The sequence below is a fragment of the Haliotis rufescens genome, unplaced genomic scaffold (genome assembly GCF_023055435.1).
Source record: "Haliotis rufescens isolate VD_foot unplaced genomic scaffold, xgHalRufe1.0.p SCAF_23, whole genome shotgun sequence".
In the NCBI taxonomy this organism is placed as follows: Eukaryota; Metazoa; Mollusca; class Gastropoda; order Lepetellida; family Haliotidae; genus Haliotis; species Haliotis rufescens.
This window is the reverse complement of record NW_025963924.1, coordinates 9,346,142-9,373,132: the sequence shown is the minus strand read 5'-3', so window position 1 is coordinate 9,373,132 and position 26,991 is coordinate 9,346,142. Positions and strand designations below refer to the sequence as shown.

General features: G+C 39.6%; 2 protein-coding genes across 6 annotated transcripts in view; one reads left to right on the top strand and one right to left on the bottom strand.

Annotated features, from left to right (window-relative positions):
- Positions 1-6,432, bottom strand: part of LOC124123537 (haloacid dehalogenase-like hydrolase domain-containing 5) — a 58,920-nt gene extending 52,488 nt beyond the window's left edge. For both annotated transcript variants that reach the window (XR_007222773.1, XM_048401763.1), the window contains exon 1: positions 6,269-6,432. Coding sequence is in view for 1 of the 2 variants with exons in the window: in XM_048401763.1 (XP_048257720.1) it covers positions 6,269-6,394 (126 nt within the window). In the remaining variant the exon portion in view is untranslated. The remainder of the gene's footprint in view (positions 1-6,268) is intronic.
- An 8,358-nt stretch (positions 6,433-14,790) lies between these two features.
- LOC124123533 overlaps positions 14,791-26,991 on the top strand; it is a 33,675-nt gene continuing 21,474 nt past the window's right edge. For 2 of the 4 annotated variants that reach the window (XM_046486711.2, XM_046486710.2), the window contains exons 1-4: positions 14,791-14,897; positions 17,114-17,219; positions 22,803-22,886; positions 25,824-25,864. In XM_046486711.2, the coding sequence (XP_046342667.2) occupies positions 25,835-25,864 (30 nt within the window). In that variant the 5' untranslated portion in view covers positions 14,791-14,897; positions 17,114-17,219; positions 22,803-22,886; positions 25,824-25,834. The remainder of the gene's footprint in view (positions 14,898-17,113; positions 17,220-22,802; positions 22,887-25,823; positions 25,865-26,991) is intronic. The other 2 variants (XM_046486708.2, XM_046486707.2) reach the window with 1 other exon arrangement.

Genomic DNA, 26,991 nt, shown 5'->3' with positions numbered 1-26,991 from the left:
TCAAGTTACCTTTTACATCAAAACTAGAGCCCAGGACTACGATAACTCACTACCAAACTCCCCACATCTGACAATTGAGGGGTTATGACAAATGGAGGTATGTCAAATGGAGGTATGACAAATGGAGGTATGTCAATGGAGGTATGACAATTGAGGGGTTATGACAAATGGAGGTATGACAATTGAGGGGTTATGACAAATGGAGGTATGACAATTGAGGGGTTATGTCAAATGGAGGTATGACAATTGAGGGGTTATGTCAAATGGAGGTATGACAATTGAGGAGTAATGTCAAATGGAGGTATGACAAATGGAGGTATGACAATTGAGGGGTTATGTCAAATGGAGGTATGACAATTGAGGGGTTATGTCAAATTGAGGTATGACAATTGAGGGGTTATGTCAAATGGAGGTATGACAATTGAGGGGTTATGTCAAATGGAGGTATGACAAATGGAGGTATGACAATTGAGGGGTTATGACAAATGGAGGTATGACAATTGAGGGGTTATGACAAATGGAGGTATGACAAATGGAAGTATGACAAATGGAGGTATGACAAATGGAAGTATGACAAATAGAGGTATGACAAATGGAGGTATGATAATTGAGGGGTCATGACAAATGGAGGTATGTCAAATGGAGGTATGACAAATGGAGGTATGACAAATGGAGGTACAACAAATGTAGGTATGACAAACGGGAGCATACCCTACAACAGAGTGGGGATTACACAGTTCCTGGTCGGTTGGGATAGCCAGATGTTTGTTTCATGATAAAGCACACACAAGGTCTGATACCCCACAGCAGTGCCTAATCTCATTCTGATCAGCTGATATGAGAAAAAATAGTCAGCACATTTCATCAGCAGATCCACAGTGGGGTACAGTGGTACACCCACCCTCACTCCACCCTCAACCCACCCTCAGGTGTTAAGAATCTAACTAAACCAATCAGTGACCCTTTTTAAAGAAAAATAACAAATAATTGACTATTTTGCAACTCCCTCCCCCACCCCCCATGTATTATTTTCATAAATACTGTCTACATTTTAAGTGCACCTTCCTCTTCTAAATAGCTGTGCACTTCCCATTTTCCCCAAAAGGCTGCATGGTTGATTGGTTGATTGGTTGGTTTGTTGTTTAACGCCGCACTCAGCAATATTCCAGCTATATGTCAGCGGTCTGGACCAGACAATCCAGTGATTGACATCATGAGCATCGATCCAAGCAATTGGGATCGATGACATGCTTCAACCAAGTCAGCGAGCCTGACCACCCGATCCCGTTAGTCGCCTCTTACAACAAGCATAGTCGCCTTTTATGGCAAGCATGGGTTGCTGAAGACCTACACTACCCCGGATCTTCACGAGTCAAGGCTGCATGGATCCGTACATGTATTTGCTAGAATAAACATGCTGAAGTGAGCAATGACATTGAAACCATGTCATGAAGGATAATACTGTCTAACTACACAAAGTAGCAAGTTGATACTGCTATCTCTACCCTTATTAATCCTCTACCATCCAATAATGGACTGAAATAATTCAACATATATCAACATTAAATCATAAGGTAACATTGCCCCACTCAGGATGACATACATCTATGTGTGATGTCACCCAATCTAAGCCTGAAGTGGGTGAAGCTACACCCAACAGGTCACGGAGGGCAAGCCACTCTATACTGGAATTGTTAAGCTGAAAGTATGTCAAATCTGATGCAATTAAAATTATGTATTTACTATATATATTTATTTTTAAAATGGCTGTAAGTTGACAGCTCAAAACTGTCACAAAAACTAAAAAATGTTAGAATTATAGATTTGCTGCCTTTGCAATATTTTCTTCATAGAGATAGTGGCCTCCTCCATCGAGAGAGCGACTTAAAGTCAAACGTGTGTAGCATAAGAGCATTGTGCACCCCAGATAAAGTATTTATAAGTGTTTTTCATATTGTTACATAACGAGGTTGGAATTTAGTGGTTGCAAGTAGCAAAAATGTCACCAGAAAATCCACTAAGTTACCTAGTTTCTCTCTGAAACAAAGTTCAGGCCACACAGCTTATAATGGATGGTTACTGGTTTTGATTACCAATTAGTTTGGGTAGGTCAAAATAAGAGATGACCGGTCTCCTCACCACACACACACCCCCCCCCCCCCCCCCCACACCCCACCCCTCACCACCCCCTGCACACCCCCTATCCACCACCCCCACCCCCACACACCCCCACCCCACCCACACCCACACCCACACCCCACACCCCCTCTACCATTCATTAAAAAGACCCATGAAGATCCGGGGTAAAATAGATCTTCAGCAACCCATGCTTGCCCTAAAAGGCGACTATGCTTGTCGTAAAAGGCGACTAACAGGATCGGGTGGTCAGGCTCGCTGACTTATTTGATGCATGATATTAATCACTGGATTTTCTGGTCCAGATTCGATTATGGCTGGAATATTGCTGAGTGCGGCGTTAAACAACAAACCAACCAACCAACCTTCATTAATACACAACTCACACACTCCTTCAATGAGAACTGACAATATCTACTTCTACTACTACTTCCTGTTCATCAAATAATAAATCAAACAGAATATAATGTAAGTTACTCTTTTTTTTAATCTTCATACAAAATAATTTTATGCACAGAATCACTTTAATCTAAAGTTTCATATTTTTTATGTTCTGATGTTGCCACAATGTAAATTTAATCAGTATCATTTTAACATCATTTCATGTTCTGTCACATATTGATATAAGTAATAATTTGGTAAAATGAATGAAATATGTGTTATTTTATCAAATGACTGAAATATGAACTGTAAACTACACACAAAAAGATTGTTTATTGCACAAATTTTATTTCTGCTTTTTTAGACATTAAACATGTTTAAACAATTAAACACAGCAACATGTTCAGTTTCAATTTATTTATTTCTACAGTTAAGGTTACCATGGCACCTGCTGCTGCACAGGGCGTTATTCCGACTACGTTGTATCTCCTTCACCTATTTGTCCATCACCTGGACTTGTCATAAGGAAACAAGGCAGGAAAGTATACACACAGTTTCAAAATACAAGTTTAGTAATTATTGTGAACTGGACCCAGACAACTGAAGCTCCTCTATGAAGCAAGAGGTGTTTTGTACTAATATTCATTGAACATCATAATTGCGGTGCCTTAGATGACTGGGTCACCTGTGATCCCTTGACATGTGAGAAAGTTCCTGTGACAAAACTAGTCAAACCACTACCTCCTTTGGTTGTTGGCCTCTTTCGTTTCCCCTGAACACACAATGTCTTGGTTAAACGACTTTTTAGGGTGAGCAACATTCCATTGCTGAGTGGTTATCGTAATATCATTCAAACATTCTGTGGCACTAGTAGGGCTGAGATGAGTCCAAATGTACTACCTGGGTACCCTATTACCCAACCCTACCGGGTATCCACTGTAGGTCTCAGTTTTACCGTAGTCCTAGTAAAAGCTGCTTAGATGCACACATAAAACGATCTGATTGGCAGTATATCTTTACTCAAACAAATAAAAGTCAGAAGGAATGCATGCATGGTCAGAAAGAAATGCGAACATTTAGCGACGCATTGTGTAACTGTAGCAGGGCGTGGAGTCATCCCACAGATGACATCCTTACCTTGTCAGCTTGCTGATGGGGTTAACCTCTTTGGTCATGTGGACAAGGCATCCGACCTGAAGGTCTGTGGTTCGAATCCCATCACAGGACTCGGAAATTTTATGGCCGCTACATTGGCGCCCAACGTGTGGCTGAGCATGTTCATATTAAATTTGAACAAAATAAGCCTCAGTACCCTACTATGCGGCCCGGGACGTGCCTTCTGTTGACGGAGGAGTATGTAGCAGGGCGTGGAGTCATCCTACAGATGACATCCTTACCTTGTCAGCTTGCTGACGGGGTTAACCTCTTTGGTCATGTGGACAAGGCGTCCGACCTGAAGGTCCGTGGTTCGAATCCCATCACAGGACTCGGAAATTTTATGGTCACTACACAACCATGGAGTTTGCCTGTAATTATCAATAAACAATGTATCATGTGACTAACCACGGGTCTGGGTTGTCCTGTGGGTACCCAGGTCATACCCAGGACCCACCCGACCCAAGTACCCAAGTTACCAGCCCTAGGCAGTAGAAACTGTTGTAAATCTATTTTTAGTAATTGTCAGGGGCAGTATAAAGAATTGAACTACAATGTACTAGTAAAGAATATTAAGATGCTGTCATCATGGTCATGGACGGTCTTGAACATCAGTCAACAGCAGTGAGAGGAGCTTTCCAGAATGGTTTTGTGCTTTAATTAGAGTTATCTGCCCCTGCTTGTTTGCATGAACATGGCAGGATCGATCATTCGAGAAGTTTCTGGATGGGATAGTTTCTAGAAGGCTTGCTGTACCTATATAACAGCAACACAAGGGGGATTCAAAGGGGATTCAAGGGCGGTTTAAGGCCTTTTTTTCCTTTTTTGACTTGTTTCTACTCGCCAAGTGCAGATTGGAAACCTATCTGGAAACACCAAATTCCTGTCTGCTTCCAACACTATTGTTCTGGATTCAAGCACGGAGGCGTTCCTCTTTCAGGACATTCAACACCGACACGATCCTGGACATTCATAAGTCCACTTTTAATTTTTTGAACCCATTACATTACCTTTTATATTATAAACCTAAAACTGTGTGTTTCAACATATTATATTGATTTTTCATTGATCTTGTGTGGTCATTTAATGGTTTCACAATTCATTTCCATGCGAACCGATTTTTTGGTTAACCCCTGCTTTTCAATTTGGAATCCCCTCATAACATAAATAACGTGAAATATGTCACTGCAAGACATGAATATCGAAGGAGAGTCAAGTTTAGTCCAATATCATTAAAGTCAGATCTTAGTTCTCTCTACCACTAAACAATGATCTGAGGACATCCCATTACGGGACACACCAGAGCCATTCCTGTATCAAAGCATTGTCATGCCCTTGTAGACATGGGTCACAAATTGATTTTCACAGCCTTGTCATGATTGGGACCAACTTTACAGGAGCAATGCAAAAATAAAGCCAGTCTTATCATGTTGATGAAATAAATACCATATAAACTTTAAATTTAAAATAGAGTAAAATCAAGACAAGAAGATGGTTTGTTACTATGGTAAAATCATCCCCTTCCGTAGGGATGTAGCACTGCACAAAACTACACAAAAGCAGAACAGGTTAGATGACATAACACACTAATCTGTGGTCTCCTTCCTCATTGATAACTATCATATTCATATAGTAACCGTCTCGTTCTAAAAAGCGCCCACAGTGATATTTGCTAACATATTGGCTAGTGAACAATCTCAATTAGCACCCCTTCCAATTGATCAATGTACAAAAGACTTATTTATTTGTGTATAATACATACTCATGTGCTATATGCACCCTTAATCATGGGCAATTAAATCCTGGAAAAATATGTCTGTCGTATATAAACATTTCAGGCGGTCAGCATAAACCACAAAATTTACGATCTTTCAACTCTGTTTTTTTCACCAAAATAATATTCTAATAGGAGTCCCCTATTTCTAGTTTTGGGAGCGCCCTGGGCGCTTATTATGTCGAATACGGTTTATTCTCAGTGCAATTTGAGTTACAAATGTTTGTAGCCAGATGTTACAAAGTATAAAATATTAACAGTTTGATACCCATCAGTTTTTCTTCACACCTTCATAACTATGGTAATGGATGTCGAGATTATTATCAGCTGTTGATCGAATTAATCAATCAAAAGTTGTCCTGCTAGAACTGGTCAGTTTCGGGGACTATATTGATACGAACACAATGACTGATTGATAGACTTCAAATTATGTGTTCTGGTTTGGCATTATATTTCACAATATACACATTGTCACTATCACACTAAATATAGCTGGAATATAACTGTCAATATACTACCTACGCCGATATTGATTCCAGTCGTTGTAATCTTTAGTGCCTTTGTACCGGTGTAGCAAGTAAAACAAAGACTATTTCCATTCTGCACCAGTGCCAGAGCCATTCATTCCCAAATTACACAGTTGAACACGTTTTCGACCAAATATCATAATTTCAGTTACTAAAATGGTAAATTGGTGCCTCTTCCTTAGCACAAGTGATATTAGGATATTGCCGACGAGAATGGCAGTGACAGAGAATTCGCGAAAACATAGGTCAACTTCAAATTCATGCGTAACAATGGAAATACGTTCTTCCGCCATACCTGTTTGTGTATCAGTCGCCTCTGGGTCACACATTTGCCTAACTGAAACAATCCTATAACTGGTGGACTGTTGACCCACCGATCGGCGGGTATTAACGCCGACCCCAGCCACCGGCGACAGGCCATTTTCCATCAGCTGTTGGACTCAAATGATATGTCAGATTTGTCACCTTCAACTCTGACCTAAAGAGAGGTGTGTTCGGATTCGACCAATCAGAAAGCTGGTAGCTATGTCGTCATATTACCCGCTGTATGATGTTAATATCCTTGTTGAAAGAAAATCGGTCAGCTCACACATAGAATGTGTCTATAAATATACGTTGTGTGTTGTTGTTGTTGTTGTTGTTTGTGACTGAATGGGAAAGGAAGCATCTTTTCCAAAAAGAAGACATGTGAGCTCTTAAAATTGTCTTATATGATGTAACGTCTCATGTGTAAGACATAGATTTGTAGATTGTTCAAATAACACAAACTCGTCCCCTGATCGCGAACTAAAGCTTGGATAGGAAAATTAACGACACGCATTTCCGATTTTGTGATGCGTGAAATCATAAAGGAATAACGAACCTTTATAAATCGATTTTTAATATAAACATTGTAAATCAAACTAAATTAAATACTCAAACATGTTAATATCGTTATATATCAAATTAAAAGTTATTGTGCTCGTAAATATATCTGAACAAATGGTATGTCCTTGATAGCTGCGAATTCCGTACTGATGTAACATATGTCCAGAGTGTAAACAATTAATTGGTACATTGTTTACTTATTTTGTGTATATGATGTGTACATGTTGTTTTCTACCAGCTGTTGTTGTAAACAGTTCGAATAAAGGTCACCTCATTCTGCGCTTTGAGTGAGAATCGTCATTTGAGATAAACACATGTTATCAGTGATATATATTCTCACCACACCGAGTGAACTGTGTGAAATGGAACAGTTTATGTAATATTTGTTGTTTAAAGACCCCATGCAACATTCTCCAATTGCCTATTTGAGTTTTTAGGGTGAAAACAATACCCTATTTTTGTAATACGATCTCAAACGAGAACTATTTGCCCGAGTTATCGCTTCAAGTGTGACTTCCATGGACAAATATTTCAAATCGCGATTTCAGAAACATTATCGCTCTCTCCTTACTGTGTTCACAGCAAATAGCTTCAAGTTTTCTGATGAGGGAGAAATGTATATTCACGCATGCGTGGCTGCTTGGAGATAGCAGTGAGTATATACCTGAGTGTGAAAGACTGAGTTTTGAAACTGATGTTGAGAAAAGTGATATTTTCATCGCAGTGAACATGATTATTATTGTCAGACGGAGTTACCTCCCCGCAAATAGTCTCCCTTTAATCGTTAGTGCATGTCCAGAATGCACGCAAGCTTCCTATTTACGTTACGTCACATGGCAAAATAACGACAGATGGTTATTTATGGAGTCGATTTCGCTTCCCACCGTATGCTATTCTCTTGAAAATGTTTCATCACTGTAAATTTCTCATTTAACTCGTCGATCAAGACTTTTCGTTTTGCAAAGCGTCATTTTTGTTACTTGACCAGCGTGTATTCTTTTGCTTCCAACAACGGTCTCGTAGATTTCAATAATATTTTTGGTTGAAGCTGATTTTGCATTTAACAATATCCACATGTTTGATAACGAATTTTATTGACATCAAATATTTTTTGTTACTTTTATCTCCTTTTCCCCGTCACTCGATGAGAGAAGCTGATATTTTCACTGGAAACATGGAATATCCTCTTTATCGTATTTTTCAACAAACGAGCACTGTGATGTCACGTGGCTTCAATTGACCAATCAGCATTGAGAATCGCTACAAATCACATGTGTACATTAATATTGGAAAGTTATTACACACGATCATTCTACCCTTATGGTGGGGACCTGGCAAACTAGTGACTGAAGGTATGGTAAGCGAAGCACGGCAGCGGGACACCACGATAAACATATTTCATCCATATATTCTCAAGACACCGAATGAACTTTGTGAATTTGAAAATAAATATTCAGTCTAATATTTGTTGTTTAAGACCCAACGCTAACCTTCTACCATGTGCACAAGTGACAGAGCTAATCTTCTGGACTTCGTTCCACATAAGGACCCGTGAAGATCCGGGGTAGCATAGGTCTTCAGCAACCCATGCTTGCCGTAAAAGGCGACTATGCTTGTCGTAAAAAGCCTCTAACGGAATAACGGATTAACTATCCTTCGTGAATGAATGCTGTAAGTCCCTCGTCAAAGGCTCGGGATTACTTAACTCCAATCATATTCACTCGGGTCAGATCCCGTGAAGATCCGGGGTAGAATAGGTCTTCAGCAACCCATGCTTGTCGTAAGAGGCAACTATCTTGTCTTAGGAGGCGACTAACGGGATCGGGTGGTCAGGCTCGCTGATTTGTTTGATGCATGTCATCGATCCCAATTGCGTGGATCGATGCTCATGATGTCAATCACAGGATTGTCTGGTCCAGACTCAATTATTTACAGACCGCCGTCATATAGCTGGAATATTGCTGAGTGTGGCGTTAAACAACAAACAAACAAACAAAACCGTTCCACATATCGATCTTAGCTTTACGACTGTCGCAAGTCAATGCAAAGTATGCGTGTTAAAGATCGTCTTTGCGCTGTGATAGTTTAGAGGACTATATTTGGCTCATGTTAGTATAGTCCGTCTTCCAGACATTGGAGAATAAAGTAAGAAAGATTGTCGCAGATCCTGAAATTAAGCATTGTTCTGGGCGCCATTTGGATTATATTTTGTTATTTTTAGATATATATTTAAATAAGATAACTTTATTTCTGGGACTGATTTACTGTTAGTCTAGGCTTATATCTGCACCCCGAAGTACGGAGCCTATGCCACGTAGCCTATGCACAATGGACCTTTGTGTGAAATCGTTGGATAGTGAAGGCATACTTCATTTTCACAGCTATAGTGGCCCCGCCCCTTCTGTAATTAGGAAGCGAAGCGAATACACACCTTTGTCGGGTAGCTCGATGTGAGGAAATCTTATCATGCTGTGACGTTGTGATAACAATTGAACTTGAGTTATTGGAAGATCAAAGTGTAGATTTTCGTTAGAGACTCCGTGTATGTCATGTAATATTTAACGTTCGCCTCAAAGTGTTTTGTACATTATATTCACACCCCGACGTCTTCATTATAAAGTGATTGTATTTTTGTTCTATATGCCGTACTAAGCGTCGTGGACAAAGACAGCGGTTAAATGATTAAGGCCCAGAACAAGCTTTTTTTAACGTGCCTCTGCGGGAAACTGACTTTCACCAAAGAACTCTTCAAATTGTGCACGCTTCCCCCAATTGACGCAAGTAGAACTTCTATTCTTCAACGAAGCACTTAACCCAACTAGACCTAGTTCGGCTGCACTAACCTATGCATGCCTGCGTTCCCGACGATAATGTTTTTTGGGTCTGGCATTCAATGAAGATGACGCAATTACCCACCTTTGTGGGGCGGTTTTACATCCTGGAGTTGTGTATTACAGATACAGCGAGTCGAGTAGCCTACCGGTGTGGAAGGATACACTGACCTACCTGTTGCTTTGATACCGACTTAATTTAGAGAAGCATGCAAATAGTCCTTTTGAAAAAGAGGGATTACATGCTCCACTGTCTGTAGTGTTGTCTGCATGTTTTGATCAGAGTCGTATTTGAAACTAACACTGATGGCCATTCGCAGTTCGCTCTTGCAGAATTCGTCCTTCAGGCGTCCCAGAAACCTCTGATCATGGATTAAGTCCCAGTTTGCCATCATGGAGTTTCTCGGTTTGTCAGCACCATACCCGTGCTTGTGTGTTTCACCGTAGTGGAAAACGCTTAAGACTTGCAACACTTCGGGCTTTCCTCCCACATTTAGGCGACATGCCGTGATATAACTGAAATACTGTCCTGGGCCCACTTGCACAAAGCGATCTTAGCGCTACAACTATTCTAAGCCTATGTTAAAGTATGGGAGTTAAGATCATCTTGGCGCTAAGATCGCTTTGTGCAAGTGGGCCCAGAGCGTCCTTGAAAACAGACAATGCCCAATGTGCTTAAGGGTAATTCACTCCTTGTTTGTTTGTTTGTTTTTTAACGCCGCACTCAGAAATATTCAAGTTATATGACAGCGGTCTGTAAATAATTGAGTCTGGACCAGACAATCCAGTGAGTGACATCATGAGCATCGATTCAAGCAATTGAGATACGATGACATGCATCAACCAAGTCAGCGAGCCTGACCACCCGATCCCGTCAGTCGCCTCTTACGACAAGCATGGTTTGCTGAAGACTCATTCTACTCAATATGTTTTTGTGCTTAAATGGTAAAAACATAAAAACCAGTACACACCAGTTTTCAATTTATTCCCAAAAACAAAAAAATAGTGAAGTCAATTTTTAAATAACTTTAAATTGACATGTAACCCTTTCCCAGTTATGCCACTTCCTGATTGGATGATAATACCTAACAACATTTATATTTGATGTAGCCTACACTGACTGACATTAGTACTTTCTGTATCAACTTCCTTAGTCATAGAGTTTGTATTATATAACCAGCATTAAGCATTGGCCATGGCTGACCACCCGATCCCGTTAGTCACCTCTTAAGACAAGCATAGTCGCCTTTTACGGCAAGCATGGGTTCCTGAAGACCTATTCTAACCCGGATCTTCACGGGTCGCACTCTTTGTATAGGTGTGTGTGTAAGTGGTTTTCACGCCACTTTGAACAATACTCAAGTTACATCATGGCGTGTCAGCTTAATGTGGGATGAAAGCCCGAAGTGATGCAGGTCTCAGACGTTTACCACTTTGGTGAAACCCACGAGCACAGGTATGGTGCTGACAAACCTAGAAACTTAAACGGGGGGAACCGGGATTCGAATCCACAATCATAGGTTTTAGTGTAGCCAAAGGGACGCATTGCGGCGCCTTAGGTGACGGGACCCCTCCTAGTAATGACTAGAATGCAAGTAAACAAAATGTTGTTTCAAAACAATGCACTTAAATTACCAAAAACAGTGATAAAATGAAAACAAGTATATTTTTACATAATCGTTTTTATATTTGTTGCATAAAGTATTTGTTTTACCATTTTCAGCCCTAACATACAGTGGGTCTATAAGGAATCCTCGACCAGGGCTGCATAGTCACGCTCAAAGGGCCACGCTGGTCTGGTTAGACTGTAGCATGAAAAACGTCAACTTTCGTCAATGGGAAAGGCTTTTTTGGGAAATCTCTATCAGGGCTCCATCAGAACGCCATTATAAACACATGTTCTACTACTGACAGACTGTTTGACATTTTTACTTTTTGACTGCCATACAAACAACCTGTCTTATTTCCGCTGATTTACGCACGTGTGTTCGTCCACTTGCTGGCACGCCGCATCATACGATGCACGAAAGTTCCAATAAACGATTAAACGACTTCCTGCATAAACAGGAAATGTTTCCCCGACTTCCTGATTCTGACACACAGTTGCAACAACGTGTTGTGAAGTGATGAAACAAACATTTTATAGCCACCAAGTGATTGTTTGTCGGTAACCGAGGGTGTTTATACACGTCACGGTATATTCACTGTTATAATGCCAAACTGAGTATCGCGAAGGTTCCAGAACGTTTTCTGCATTGAAAATTAATTAAACTTTTATAAAGCAGACATTCGATACCGTATGCATTCCCCGTGCGGTTTTCTGCACTGAATATATGAACCCAATTATAGGGCCTTCCAATTTCAGAATGGGATTTTGTGATGAAAATAAATAAATTCGTCTTAAATGCCAATTTGACGTAATCACCATTGTCTTGGGGAAACGTTCCACTGGTACATACAACGGTTTATGTGGAGACAAGGCTACAGTGAGCATCTGATCATATCATTGGTAAAACAACGTATTCTATATATAGTTTGTAAGAGCCCTTTCCTTTAATACAGTGTACTGACTGTGAATTAATATCCTTGCCATTTTGTTCCCCAAAACCGAGGCTGTACCGTGTGCTAAAGTCTGTCTCCCAGACTCCAGAAAATAAATTTAAAAAATGGATCCGAGTGAAGACTAGAATGGTCTGTCAAGTCTAAATTACCTCAGATCCTGAACGTAAGCATGTTCTGGGCGCCATTTTGATTTGATTTTTTTTATTTTGTAGACATATATTTTTGAATAAGATGACCTTGTTTCTGGGACTTAATGTCAGCCCATGCAGTGCTAGTACACACAAGCAACACCATGCATGTTTATGTGTTATATAACGCCGCACTCAGCAATATTTCAGTGACAAGGGGCGATCGGGTAGCGTAGTGGTTAAAGCGTTCACTGGTCACGGCGAAGACCCGGGTTCGATTCTCGACATGGGTACAATATGTGAAGTCCATTTCTGGTGTCCCCCGCCGTGATATTGCTGGAATATTGCTAAAAGCGGCGAAAAACCATACACACACACTTCAGCTATAAAACGACGGTCTAATAACAGCCTGGTAAACTCAATCCTCGAACAGACACCCTATGTGCAGTGATTGATATTATGAGCCACGATTGGCGCCGTCGGAGTACGATGACATGCAATCTCCCTAGTCTCTGAGTCTGACCACCTGGTTCTTTAAGTCGCCTCTTACGACCAGCATAGATTAATTTTAACCTGGAATCCCCACGGGGCTTTCGTGTTATTGAGAGTTTTTATGACGTATATCTACAGCTTGATGACTATATCCGGTTTATGAGTGCTACAACTAAGGAAAATAGGGGGATGAGTGAGTGAGCGAGTGAATGGCTGAGTGAGTCTTGAGTGAGTGAGTTGGGTTTTACGCCGCTTGATATAGTTATTCAGTCATATCAAGGATCATCTTAATGTGCAGGAGGAAAGTCCAATGTTAAGCGGTCGTAGAACAAAGGTTAGATATGAAGAAACCAAAGGTCAGGGAGACTCTGGACTATGAACCCACTGGTAATCGGATCCTGATATGACCAAGGGACATAACTCTGCATAGCAAATTACGGACATTACTCTGCTTAGCAAATTACTCCGACGGTGCCATGTCGGTATATATAGAGAGAATACGTTGTTTTACCGGTGGCATGAACAGATGCTCACTGTAACCTTTGTCTCCACATAAAGCGTTGTATGTACCAGTGGAACATTTCCCCAAGACAATGGTGATTACGTCAAACTGGCATTAAAGACGAATTTATTTATTTTCATCACAAAAAATCTGGATCAATCGTGCCCCAACTGAAGGATAGACATGAGCTTATAACGGATGTACATGAACAATGACAGGAAAAGTGCATATATACAATGTATTTCGACAACCTTATCGTTGATCAGTTATTTCTCAATGTCGGTCATCAATGTCCACGTGATATGGCCAGATGACAATAGAATGAATCATATGGGTCACTTTCGCTTAAGGACCCGTGAAGATCCGGGGTAGTATAGGTCTTCAGCAACCCATGCTTGCCGCAATAGGCGACTATGCTTGTCGTAAGAGGTGACTGGCGGGATCGGTTGATCAGGCAAGCTGACTTGGTTGATGCATGTCATCGAACCCAATTGCGTGGGTCGATGCTCATGATGTCAATCATTGGATTGTCTGGTCCAGACTCGATTATTTACGGAGTTGAGTGCGGCGTTAAACAACAAACAAATAAACAAACTCTTTCGCTTCACCCGTTACATCCGTTTCGGGGCCTAAACTACTATAGTGGTAGCTAATAATGTGGTAAATGTAGTTTTCAGATGATTTGTGAAAAACCTAAATTGTTGGCGCTGACGTTACAATCATGTTGCTTTTTCAACAGGGAGATTCAGAGGAGTCTATTAAAATGCACAATATTCGTGTAATTTTCGGAAGAAACTAATTTATTAGACAAAGTTTTGCGGGAGAATCTGAAAAAGTGACGTTTATTTTGAAAGATTGACATTGATGTCAATTAGACAGTGAGTCTGATTGACACACTATGTCAAATATGTGTATGCCACTGGTTGATGAATATTAACATCTGCCCAGAATACAATATATATATATATATTTATTTTTAAATTAAGCTCCTCTTTTGTGCACTGCGACCATAGACATCTGATAGAATTATGTATTAGAAAACATATTATCTCTTGGAAAATGTACGAAGAGCAATATTATGTTTATAGTTTCCTGTAAATATTGTCTCGTTGTGATTTTATTATAGTACTTGAGTTATTGGAAGATCAAAGTGTAGCGTGTCCGTGGGGACACCATGTATGTCAGTTAATATTTTACGTTCGCCTCACGATGTTTTTTTACATTGTATTTACATCCTGTTGTCTTGAGTATAAAGTGATTTTATTTTTGTGCTATATTCCGTATAAAAAACATAGCCTTTGAGAATAGTTACTTTTTATTATTATTTGGAGTTATATTCCACCTGGGCCCTCCATAAATACCACTGATTGCCCCAGCAACGATTTGTCGATGATAAGGTGATAAGAGTTGTCTCCTCTTTATCAAAATTCCGGCGGAAGCTACAAAATGGCGCGTGGGCAGTGATGCGTTTTCAGGAAAAGACACAAAACTGCTCTTTATGCCAGAACCCATAATGCAAAACGGTGCCGACACTGTGAAAGAGTAAGTAGTTGAGAATGGTGTAAAAGGTTTTACGTTTACGAAACTTGACAAGGCACAGCCAAGCAGTGAACTGGTGTTTATCCCGAAGCAGGTCCCCGTTTACGTTTGTGACCAATCCGGATGGGACACCTGTTTTCGTGTGTTGATGGTCGTGCATTTATTAGTGTTTTGTTTGTTTTACGGAGGACACGCAATGATAACTTTCAAAGTCCTCATGAAAATAAATCTGTCCAACTCGTTTGTGATTGCACGACCAAAAATAAGCTCTTGTTTTAGAATTGCGCATATTGTTCCCACGTAGACCCAACATCTGAAAGTAACTTACCCGATCATGCGTATACGGAAACTGAATGCGAGGAAGTCAAGGTAGAATAGGGTTGTATGAAACCATGCATATAATTTTAAAAGTTGACAAAAGGGATCCTTAGTTCGATTTAGTTTCGAGTTGTTTATTTTTTTGTATTATGTAGCCTGGTCCAATTGTAGTGGTGATAAGTTCATGTTCTTAACTGATCATGATGAAGCCATATATATTTGATGGGTAAGACTTTTGTCTTTAAAAATATATGTGATTAAAAGCATTGAGCGGCAATGCCTACATAAAAAAATTTGGAGCGGGGATACGGGTGGAAGTATTTCCATTTGATGAACATGGTAAACCAATTTTCGAAGTAAAGCATGAAACTCAAGAGGCCTCTGTCATAGACTTAATGTTAATGTTGATGGGTTCCAATATTTAAATACAATTGCAGAACCCTCTTTAAAGGGAAACATCAGTCCAAGTTCAAAATTTGCTTATTATGGACTTAATTTCGTCTGGTTTGACTTGTGTTTGGTGTTATGTTTGCTGTGCTGCATGAAAAATATGAAGCTGTATATTATTATAACAAAGGTGTACAATGAGTTGCCGCTAAGCTTACATGTGTTTCTGTTGCTGATTAATGTGTACATGACTTGAAAGGGTGACACTATCGATCAATATAATATTTTGTATAATAAAAACTACATAGTATCCCTTCAGAGAATTTAGGTAAACGAACAGGTGATAACAAACTTGGTAAAAAAATGTTAAATTTAAGATAAATTACCACTGAACATGATGATTTACCATTTATATTGTATTTTCTGTTCTGCTAGGCATTTTTTTATATGCAGAAAAAAAGATAACTTTGTGAATTGTCTCATAAACTAATCCAGAAATAACAATCAGCTGTACTCATATTTTCTTAGTACTAATCTACTGGTTTAAAAATACCCAATGAATATAACTTTAAAGAATTTTGATGCAATGTTTGGAAGATCTTAAACTATTAATTTACCTGGAATAATATATTCCTAATATCATGTTATTTTCAGCTTTTACCATATATATTTAAAATAAGTTTAACTATATGCATGATTTTTCGTTTCCCTTTGATGCTTTCTGCGGCCTTGGAATTTATATTGTGAAAACAGTATGTTGAGTCATTGTTGACGTATAACAGTCAAACTCCATCTCGAGGCAAGGGAGTTAACTGACTGTAAGAGTCCAGTTTCCACCTTTGCTGATCTAGGCTGCTATTTCCTGGCTCGATCATAGCGCCACTAGTCATACTAGTGGCTATAATGAGTTATGTCCTTTCTATGTCCCTCCTATTGACCAATCAGATTCTACTTCTCATATCACTTGCATTTGCTTCAAACTAAATGGCGGCACACAGTCAAGACAATTTCATGGATAATCAAGATCTTTATTATAATAAAGCGGGTCTTACCTCACAAAGTGCATCAAATCACTTGCGCACATTGATTATAAACATGAAAATATTTGAAAAATATGTCGCCCCCCAGTTGAGGATACACATTCTCTGCAAATCCTGCAGTCTGCCGAAATCAGCACATAATGATGCCGTTGCACATGGGTTTCATCAACGTGGTTATTGTCTGAGACCTGCATCACTTTGGGCTTTCCTCCCACATTTTGCTGACATGCCGGGATATAACTGGAATGCTGTTAAAAGCTGCCTTAAACCCAACTCACTCATTCACTTTTGAATCCCAATTGCATGGATCGATGCTCATGATATTAATCGATGGATTGTCTGGTCCAGACTCAATTATTTACAGACCGTGGTCATATAGCTTGATTATTGCTGAGTGCGGCGTTACACAACAAACAAACCACTTTTGACATGTCATATTAACCTGACTACTTGATGTATTGATGTATTTTTCAGTCATTTGGAATCTGCTCCTGGCCCTCCAGCATCTTCCATTCTTGTAACAGAGGCGGAGATATCTGTAGAAGCAATCAAACACAGCAAGCAGGAGGCCTCCATTGTGGTGGGTAGCACTAGCAGTGACTGGGAATGTCAGGCGCCATGCACAATTCACGCATAATTTTAAAAAATGGTGCATTAAAATATACAGTAAGGGTCTGCATGCGCAGTAGTTTTGTTTACCGGCACCACCAAGTTTATGTTGTCTGACAAATCACAACTTAGTCTCGTCAGCATGACAACTGAATTGCCATTTTGCCACCTGTTATTGCCACGGACCAATTATCCTCGCCTTTTTACAGCGTGCGTGTGTTTTCATCCTGTTTTCAGTAGGACAGAGAAATATTTGTCTAGAAGTGGTGAGCAAAACTGTCTCTTGTCAGGAAATATTGAAAAAACCCACCATATAAACACCCTGCTCAAAAAAAAGACGGTGGTATGACAGTGTCACATGACTTATCCATGCATAAAAGACAATTAAACAACACAATGATTCACATTCTGTCATTGCTTACTGTCTGTGTGTCATTTCTTCCACGATTTTAAAATCTACTTATGGTATTTTTTTCTACAAATGCATAACCTGAATATTGTAAAATTCATAGTACCCAAAACACTACAGAGTGTTATGGATATTAAGCATGTGTTGATTTAAAATGGGAAAGCTTAGGCATTTTACAAGTTTTGGCAACTTTGGAGATATAAATTGCGAAACAATTTTGCGAGGGCACTAACCAAGCGGGTTCAGTTTCCATATCTATGCTTGTATACCTGTGCAGCTTGGAACCTTTATCACAAATTAGAACAGTTGGCTTTGGCTGAAATATGTTCGAATTGTTACCTTGTTTCATTTTGTCGCTGTGTGTACATCTGACTGCACTTCGCAACGTTATGACAGGACAGGATGACTGTCAACAATGTCTGACTGTGATCGTGACGTCTCAGGGGTTAGAGTAGCTTCCCTTTGATAAAGGGAAGTTACTCTATTGGGACAGACCGATGGATTGCCCCAAAAGGCACAGAAAAAAAATTGTGCAGGCAATTGTTGTTTTGCATATATGTAGTTACGCCACTGTATAGGAAACAGATTTCATTTGGAACTATATTGGCTACTGTCACTGTCTGACTGACACATCACTTACCCTCTGATGTACATGTAATATATAGTAATGCACACATTCCAGGAAAACTTGCAATGTTTTGGTAATGTTTGTGAGAGATGGAAAGAGATTTTCCTGCACAAAATTGAAGAATGACATTATATTATATATGCTTGTGTGTTTGGGGATGGTAAATATCCTGTATTAGGAATAAACACTATGTATTTAGCTCGCCAATGCTCGGTATATATAATGTTTATTCCTGATACTGGATATTTACCATCCCCAAACACACTCGCGTGATAACCTCTTTTTATTCGGCTAATATAATTTTTGGTTGTGGTAAGTTAAGGGAAAAAAATGTCCTTCTAAATTTCTAGCGTGTAGTAAGTTACAGTCCAGTCCCGTTAATCCGACATTATTTGTTGCATATGATTATGTCAGATTAACGAGCTTGTCAGATAAACAAAATTATGTTGTATCAACGTTCGTGATTGAAAATCGGACAACTGCATGATAGATAACGATAAAAACACGTAAAAAACAAAATGAAAAATGAAATATTCATATTGTTATGTTACATTGTTAGCAGAATATGTTTTCTAATTGTGCAACCTCTAAATGTTAACACAAAACTCTGTTGACTGATACAAAATACTTTTGAAAGTTTATAAATGCAGCAAGCCGACTCGTCTCGCATCAAAACACGGGCTGCGTACTCACGGGCAGATGACAACGGAGTATGCTGATCACTGTGTCGGATTAACGAGACTGAGTGAATGAGTGATTTCGGAAATTTGTTACAAATTAGGTGTGTCGGATTGAGTGCAAGACTGTCAGATTAACGGGTCTAAATAACACTGATTTAATCGGTTCCCATCATTTGTGTCAGATAAAGCAAATTGTCGGATTAACGAGTGTCCGATTAACAAGACTTGACTGTATCTAGAGTAGTTGTGCCCTATGTGGATAGTACAGACTGTTATCAGAAGGAGTTGTTTGTCGCTGCTACCGAGATAGTGGTTGGTAGTACGTTTTTAGGCGTAGTTGTGGCCCTTGTAAATAGTACAAATTGTTATCGGGATTAAATGCATTTTTGCGTATTAATTTTCTGCTTTGTAGTATAACATGAAGGGCTGGCAGTGGCCGATATATCCTTTGGTCCCTATCACAGCCAGTGGAGGACAAACTATAGTAAATATCCCTATGGTCTAAAACAACTGTAATTTATTTATTGTAGATTATTTGTCTTCAGTACCTTGTATTGCTTTACAGCTGACGAAAATGGGGTTTGTTGCTAGTGTGTCCTCGTACCCGAACGCTGTGGATTGTTGCTCATGCTTTTGATCATTGGTTTGTCTGGTCCGTTTATGACTGGCAGTCATCATAAAACTAGGATATTGCTGACTGCGACATTACACAATATTTATTCACTCAGCAGTCGAGTCAGAGTCCAACTGCTCCACTTATTATAGGTATACTTTTATGTTTCTATGACACAAAAAAGTTAGTCCTAATTTGTCAAGTGTGTATTTAAATAGAATTAAATGTCTAATTATCCCTATGTAAAGTTGAGGTATATATTATTTATGCTGTCTTTGTGTTCAGTGTTAGATGCCACTGTGCTCCTCTCGAGTGTAGTTCTTATCTGGAGGGATTATAACTTCCTGAGTTTTGCCATATTTTAGTTGTAGGACAGCTACTCCAAGTATCGGTAATCATGGTAATCAGGGGTTTATCTGGGTTTCCAAACTAAGCCAATAAGTGTGTTTGACAGGCGAGCTCGGGAAAAAATGATTGTTTTACTTATTGTTTGAATTTTCTAAAGTTTTTATTTCCATTTATTCAGAGGTTTTTTATCTTTGTATTATCAGCATTGCCGTCGGTTCAATAATCTAAAGCTTAGCATTAAATCTTCTTCCTCTTTTGACGTTTTTTGCCATGTTATCAGTGAAGTACAAGTCTCAACAAGGACTCAGTGAGTGAATATGGTTTTACGCCACTTTTAGCAATATTCCAGCAATATCACAGGGGGGACACCTGAAATGGGCTTTACACAATCTACCCATGTGGGAAACCCAGGTCTTCGGCATGACGAGTGAACACTTTGACCACTAGGCTACCACACCACCCTATGAGGACATATCACTGGTTATTACTATATCATGTGTATGGACATGAACTGGGAAGGATTTTAATTCCAATTTGGGAATTTTTCTGACATTGGCTGCAGACTTGGGACAGAATATTGGCCCCTGGGCAGGGCTTGATCAATCCCTGGTAGTTGTAACCATGGTAACCTGGCTGACTGGTATAACCCCATTCACCCTCGTGTTTACATATCTAGGTTTTTTTCATGAAAGCATTATGTATTGGACTTTGATCTATAGGTGTTTCCAGATAAGACACTGCATAGTTCAGCGATTTGACACCCTGCCAATTAATTTATAAGGGTCTCCTTCGTTGTCAGTCAAAGCTTAACTGCATGTCTTCTGTCAGGGTTTTCCTGGACAAGAATTTCCATCAGGAGTCCTGTGGGTAAAACAAATATGTCTCTTTGAATCTTTAAATTGATCCAAATTGTAATTGCATGTTACATATCATCAAGATTTTGATTCTGGTAAGAAATGCACTCAGGGTGTCAATGGTTTATTGTGGTCGATATCATCTATAAGAAGCTTTCGGTTTCTGAGTGAATGAGTATGGTTTTACGCCACAATAGCAATATTGCAGCAATATCACGGGGGGGGGCACCACAAATCGGCTTCACACATTGTACCCATGTGGTGATTTGAACCTGGGTCTTCGGCGTGACGAGAACTCTTTAACCACTAGGCTACCCCACCGCCCTTAAGGTTCCTGAGCATGTGTAATGACTTGACATCACCAAAGTTCTTTGGAAATCGATCAAGGGAGCAGGCCACATGTTGCCATGTTGGGATCGTCATGTTCATACCTTGTACTCAACTTCACCTTCACTCACTGAACAACCTCGCTATAGCATTTAAGTGAAAAATGTATGCCTACATGTATAAGCATAACATGGCTCGAGTTTGCTATATTAAACATGCACAAATGAAACTTATTATTGAAATAAGGAATCTAATATTTATGTCGACTATGCTTGTCATAAGACCAAGAGGCGTTGGGTGGTCAGGCTCACTGACTTGGTTGATGCATGTCATTGTATCCCAATTGCGTAGAGCGATGCTCATGATGTCAATCAATGGATTGTTTGGTCCAGACTTTATTATTTACACACTGCTGTCATATAACAGGAATATTGCTGAGTGCGGCTTTAAACAACAAACACACAAACACACAAACAAATTTATGTTTACATGCATCAAATGGATGTAAATACAATTTCAAAATTTGAATCTGACTATAACCCTTACTTGTCGCATAAAATCGATCTTTGAACACACTAAAAATCTCTAAACTAAATTTACATTACAATATCACTAATCACTTGGGCCTTACATCATCAAACTATTGTTTTACAGCAATGCGTCATTACGTTGTGTGACACTGGCAGCAGACCAACCTATATCGACTTTGATATATTTATGGGACCAGGGTACAATTGGTTTTGTTTGGCGTAACTCGGTTTTCATGTAAACATGCACCTGGTTCAAGTTAAATCAAGTTCCTTAAACTGAGCCCTGCATAAGTGGATCAGTATCATGATATGCATTGTTGGGGGACCCGTGAAGGTTTCGGGGTAGAATAGGTCTTCAGCAACCCATGCTTGGCGTAAAAGGTGACTATGCTTGTCGTAAAAGGCGACTAATGGGATCGGGTGGTCAGGCTCGCTGACTTGGTTGATGCATGTCATCGATCCCAATTGCGTGGATCGATGCTCATGATGTCAATCACTGGATTTTTTGGTCCAGACTCGATTATTTACAGACCGCCGTCATGTAGCTTGGATATTGCTGAGTGCAGCGTTAAACAACAAACCAACCAATCAAGCATTGTTGGAAATATAGGATGAAACCCGTTGTCATAATGGTATGTTAACAATGCAGATGTAGCCATCATAAGGGCTCATTTTAGAATACCGTATTCGCTGTAATACGCGCCCAGGGCGCTCTCAAAATAAGAAATAGGGGGCTCTTATTAGAATATCATTTTGGTGGAAAAAACATAGTTGAATGATAAATTTTGTGGTTTATGCTGACGGTTTGAACTGTTTATATACGACGGATATACTTTTCCAGAATTTAATTGCCCATAATTAAGGGTGCATATAACACACGAGTGCGTATTATACATGAATAAATAAGTCTTGTGTACATTGATCAATCGGAAGGGGTGCTAATTGGGATTGTTCACTTGCCAATATATTAGCTAATATGGCCGTGGGCGCTTATTACGTCGAATACGGTATGTCCATTCTAGATTCATCAAGGTCACCAGCATTGCCCAGGTCCCTCTTAATTTCTAACATTGCAGGTCTGAACTGAACATGAATTCAGAATCACAATATCTTTTCTGATTTCTTTACTGATAACACATGACATTGCTTTGTTTAACATTTTCAGGCTGAGAGTAGTGATACTAGTGCTATTGGTTCGAGTAGATTGGAGCAAGTGGAACCAGATACTGACGCTTTTGGATTAATACAGGTTAGTTCAACAGTACACAAGACTTCTCAACCACCCCTCCACAATTTATTCCAGATACTAAATACCCCATCCTTGACTCTCATCCTCCATTATCAAGGGCATTATGTCTCTGTTCTTTTATGATACAACCCTGCACCCACTCGCTGCTGTAGCTTCATTGTGAGTCCAGTTTTAATGATACGACTCTAAGCGCAGCTGCCCAATAAAATAATGATTGAAAGAAGCAGTGTAGCACCAACACTCACCTCGCTGTGTTACGTACTGTCTCAGATACAACAGGAAAACTTCTGAATAAGACATCCAGTTAAAATTTCATATATTAAAATCTTCTAATTCAGTTTGAGGGATCCAATCTCATTAAAATCAGACCTTTTACTCTGAAAGATGCCTCTCTGAGTGAAGATCTGATGACACCTCTGTCGAAGGTCGCATCAAGTGAACTTTCTAATCAGCCAATCAGCATCAAGGCTTCTAAATTCTCGGTACAAGTGAAGTATTCAGACCAGCATATCTGGTTTCTGTATTTCAAACAATATAATACAACTTCAAAATGTAGCTAAATAAGTGAGTTATTATATTGTGGATATTTTATACTCTGTCGATTTTGAGGACCAGGGTCTAAACACCAAAAATGGAGTACCGTCGAGGGAATATTTGTATTCTTGGACAAATCAATATTTCTTAATCAAGAAAGAAAAGAAGAAGTGAAGCCGAATCTTTTTAGAAAGCTGATGTCTGATTGGCTCAAGAATCTACACATTCTTCCCTTAGATTGCAGGCCAAATGAGCTCAGGGTTCACTTGCATGACCTTGTAAGGATTTGTCCCCAGTTCGGGACACAGAGAGGTTTGATGTTGCGCTGGTAGACAATGTATGAGGGTGCAATTTGGAATGTAAATCTACGCTTAACTCTAGTTCTGAAGAGGCATTTGATTGGTTGTTGAGTTCAAGAGTTCAAGAACACCAGCGAGAGAAGATCTGTGCAAAGCTTGCATGATTAGTGATAAGACATGGAGATCATGATCTCACTTCTGAAATGAAGAGTTGTGGCGATTGGGTCTGGGGTGTTTAGAATTATTGTGCTTAGGCTTAAAATAAAAATAGTCTTGGTTCTCAGGCACCGCTCGCATCATCATAAAGTCTGCCGCATGTTTCGTTTTTATTTCCATTTCCCCCCAAAATGAAAAACTCCTTATACTTAAAAAAACTGTGGGTGAATATAGCTCGCAGTTACTTTCCTTTACATGCGAAAAGCTTTACTGCACATCTCATGTTAGGGTCATGGCGGCAGTAGGAGTTTGTATGCTTGTTTATGTAGGGAGGCCCTTTCCCAGGTTGATGGTACACAACTGTTTATTTGGGGATATAACTAGGATTCCAAACTAAATGCACATAGCATGCAAACTGGGTGACAAAATTTCTTTTTTGCTACATATTGGGATTTTTGATTTATTAATTCAGAGCTATTTTACCAACATGACCAATGTACTCTGAGCGTTGCATTCATTGAAGTATTGAAGCCTCTTCCTCGTTGTCATGTTTATTGGCCATGTTATCAATGAGGTACAAGTCCCTGCAAGGACGGGACATCGCTATAACTAGATTAGCAGGAACATTTGTATTCCTATTGTTCCATTTGCTACAGACTTGGGGCTGAATATCAGCCTCTGGGCAAGCATAGAGGAATTCCTGATAGCAGAACTAACCATGGTTGGTATGGTTATTGTATGGAAGTTATAGGCATAGCACCAACTTTTTGTGCAAATAGGGTCAGTCTTTATTTCTGAATATATGCCATTTTGATTTTAGTTTTGTCAATTTAAAGTAATACGGAAAAACTAGTAAAGAAATTAAGGGTGTTTAATGTAACAAGAATCATGCATCCTTTTTCCTTTTGGTTTTCTCTGTTAAAAGATGTAAGGCCATGACCAAATATTTTACTTCAGAAATAACCAGGCTCCAGGGATTGATAAAGACCTCCTCAGACATGTCAGAGGCCGATATTCGGCTCTAAGTCTTCAGTAAATGTCGGTGAAAATTCCCTAATGGGAATTACAAATTTGCAATTCCTGTTAATGTTGTTAAAACTAAGGTTATGGCTAGGGTGAGGTGACTTGTATTTCACTGATAACAGGACCAATAAAGAAGAGGCTTTAATGCTTAGTTTAACATTATCGCATGGTGTCCCTGTTTAGAAGAAAATAACAGTTTCTCCCAACTTGCCTGCCAAGACTACTTGGTTTGGAATTGTAGATGGTTCTTTTTCTAAGTTGGGAGAAAACTTGTTCAAACTCATTCAAACATGGTCACATTATTTTAGGCCGAGCTCCATCCCACACTCTTTTGTTACCCTCCCAGTAACATCGCTGTCACTACTGTGGACTAACGGAAACCCAACTCCCCTGCATTCTAACCACACTACTGCATGAAAGTATAAATAAAATAGAATTTCAAATTGCGGACAAATGCAGGAAAAGTATTTTTTTATCAAGGTAGTCATTGCTTGTTTGTAAACAAAAAGGGTATGGTTATATGCCCCTAGCACTGTGGGGAGTTGTTACTGGTAGCAGCGATAGTATTGAGGCTCTGGGAACTGGCTATCACTGTGAGGAGCTTGAGTTTAACCAAGGGGAGATAAACCCAGACCACCTTCACAATCATGGAACTAATATCATAACCAGACAAAAATTAAAATCTTTTACCGCCCTGTTCAAAAATGTTTGTGGCAATTGTTAATTGTTCATTGTTTAAATGACTTGCGCAATGATGAAAAACGTTATTTTGAACTTTTCATATCTTTATGGTTACTGGTTTTGTGGTCATTTGCTGATAAGTTGTCAATGCATATATGGGTACAAGACTTGATTATTTGTAAGGACTTCTGTTTTCTTGAGCTATTAATATTATTAACACATATTGTATTTCCGCCCCTTTCAGCTGATCTAGAGATGATGGCAGCTTTGTTCTATAGCACTACGGTAACAGTACAGTTCTCTGATCCCTGCTGGATAGTCAGTAGACAGTGGATGTAGTCTCCCTCTCTCTCCAACTTTCATCCCTTTCGTCCACTAACTGTTGGCACCATTGTTCTGAAAAACATCAAGCACCTGCTCTAAAACATGTCTATTGTTTGTGAAGCACTATGACAATTTTTAACCAGTCTCATTAAGATCAGATCGTTTTCTTATTTACGATCCCCCTCTGATTGAAGATTTAACAACTCATTATAGGAGGTTGTGTCAGGTGAACCCTTACCAAACTTTGAAGACCAATTCCAAAATTTGATTGTAACAGAAGAAAACCCACACAAAACACTCAGTGGCATTCTATCGTATATGCCTTTGGGTGTAGATGCCATGGCGGTCAGACATGAAAGGGTGTTTAATATATCCACTAATATATAATAGCTTGCCCTTTATCATTTTGCATTAGGAACCTCCTGTTCGTGTGCGTTTCCGATAAGTTGTTTGTTTTTTGTTTCATGCCGCACCCAGCAATATTCCAGCTATATGACGGCGGTCTGTAAATAATCAAGTCTGGACTAGACAATCCAGTGATTGATATCATGAGCATTTCCGATAGGGCTGTGACGGGTAACTCTGGTACTTGGGTAGGGTTGGTTCGGAGTAGGACCCGGGTACCCACAGGACAACCCAGACCCGTGGTTAGTCATGTGATATATTGTTTAATGATGATAACAAACTCCATGGTTACACAAAAAGTTGCTAAATGTTCACATTTCTTTCTGACCATGCACACATTGCTTCTGAGTTTTATTTGTTTGAGTAAAGATACAGCTTCTGTCAACTTCAGTGTATGCATGATCAGATCCATTTATGAGTGTATCTAAGCAGCTTATGCCAAGACTCCGGAAAAACAGACCTACAGTGGGTACCCGGGTAGGGATGGGTAATAGGGGGTAGGTACCCGGGTAATAAATTTGGACTCGTCCTAGCCCTGAGATACAAGTATTAGGGATGCGACTGGCTCATACAGAGACTTTTGAATCCTCTACACTGATTGGCTGATCAGAAAGTCCACCAGACACAGCCTCCCTATGAGAGTTTGTCAAAGGTATCGTATTGGACTAGGAGGTCTGATTTTA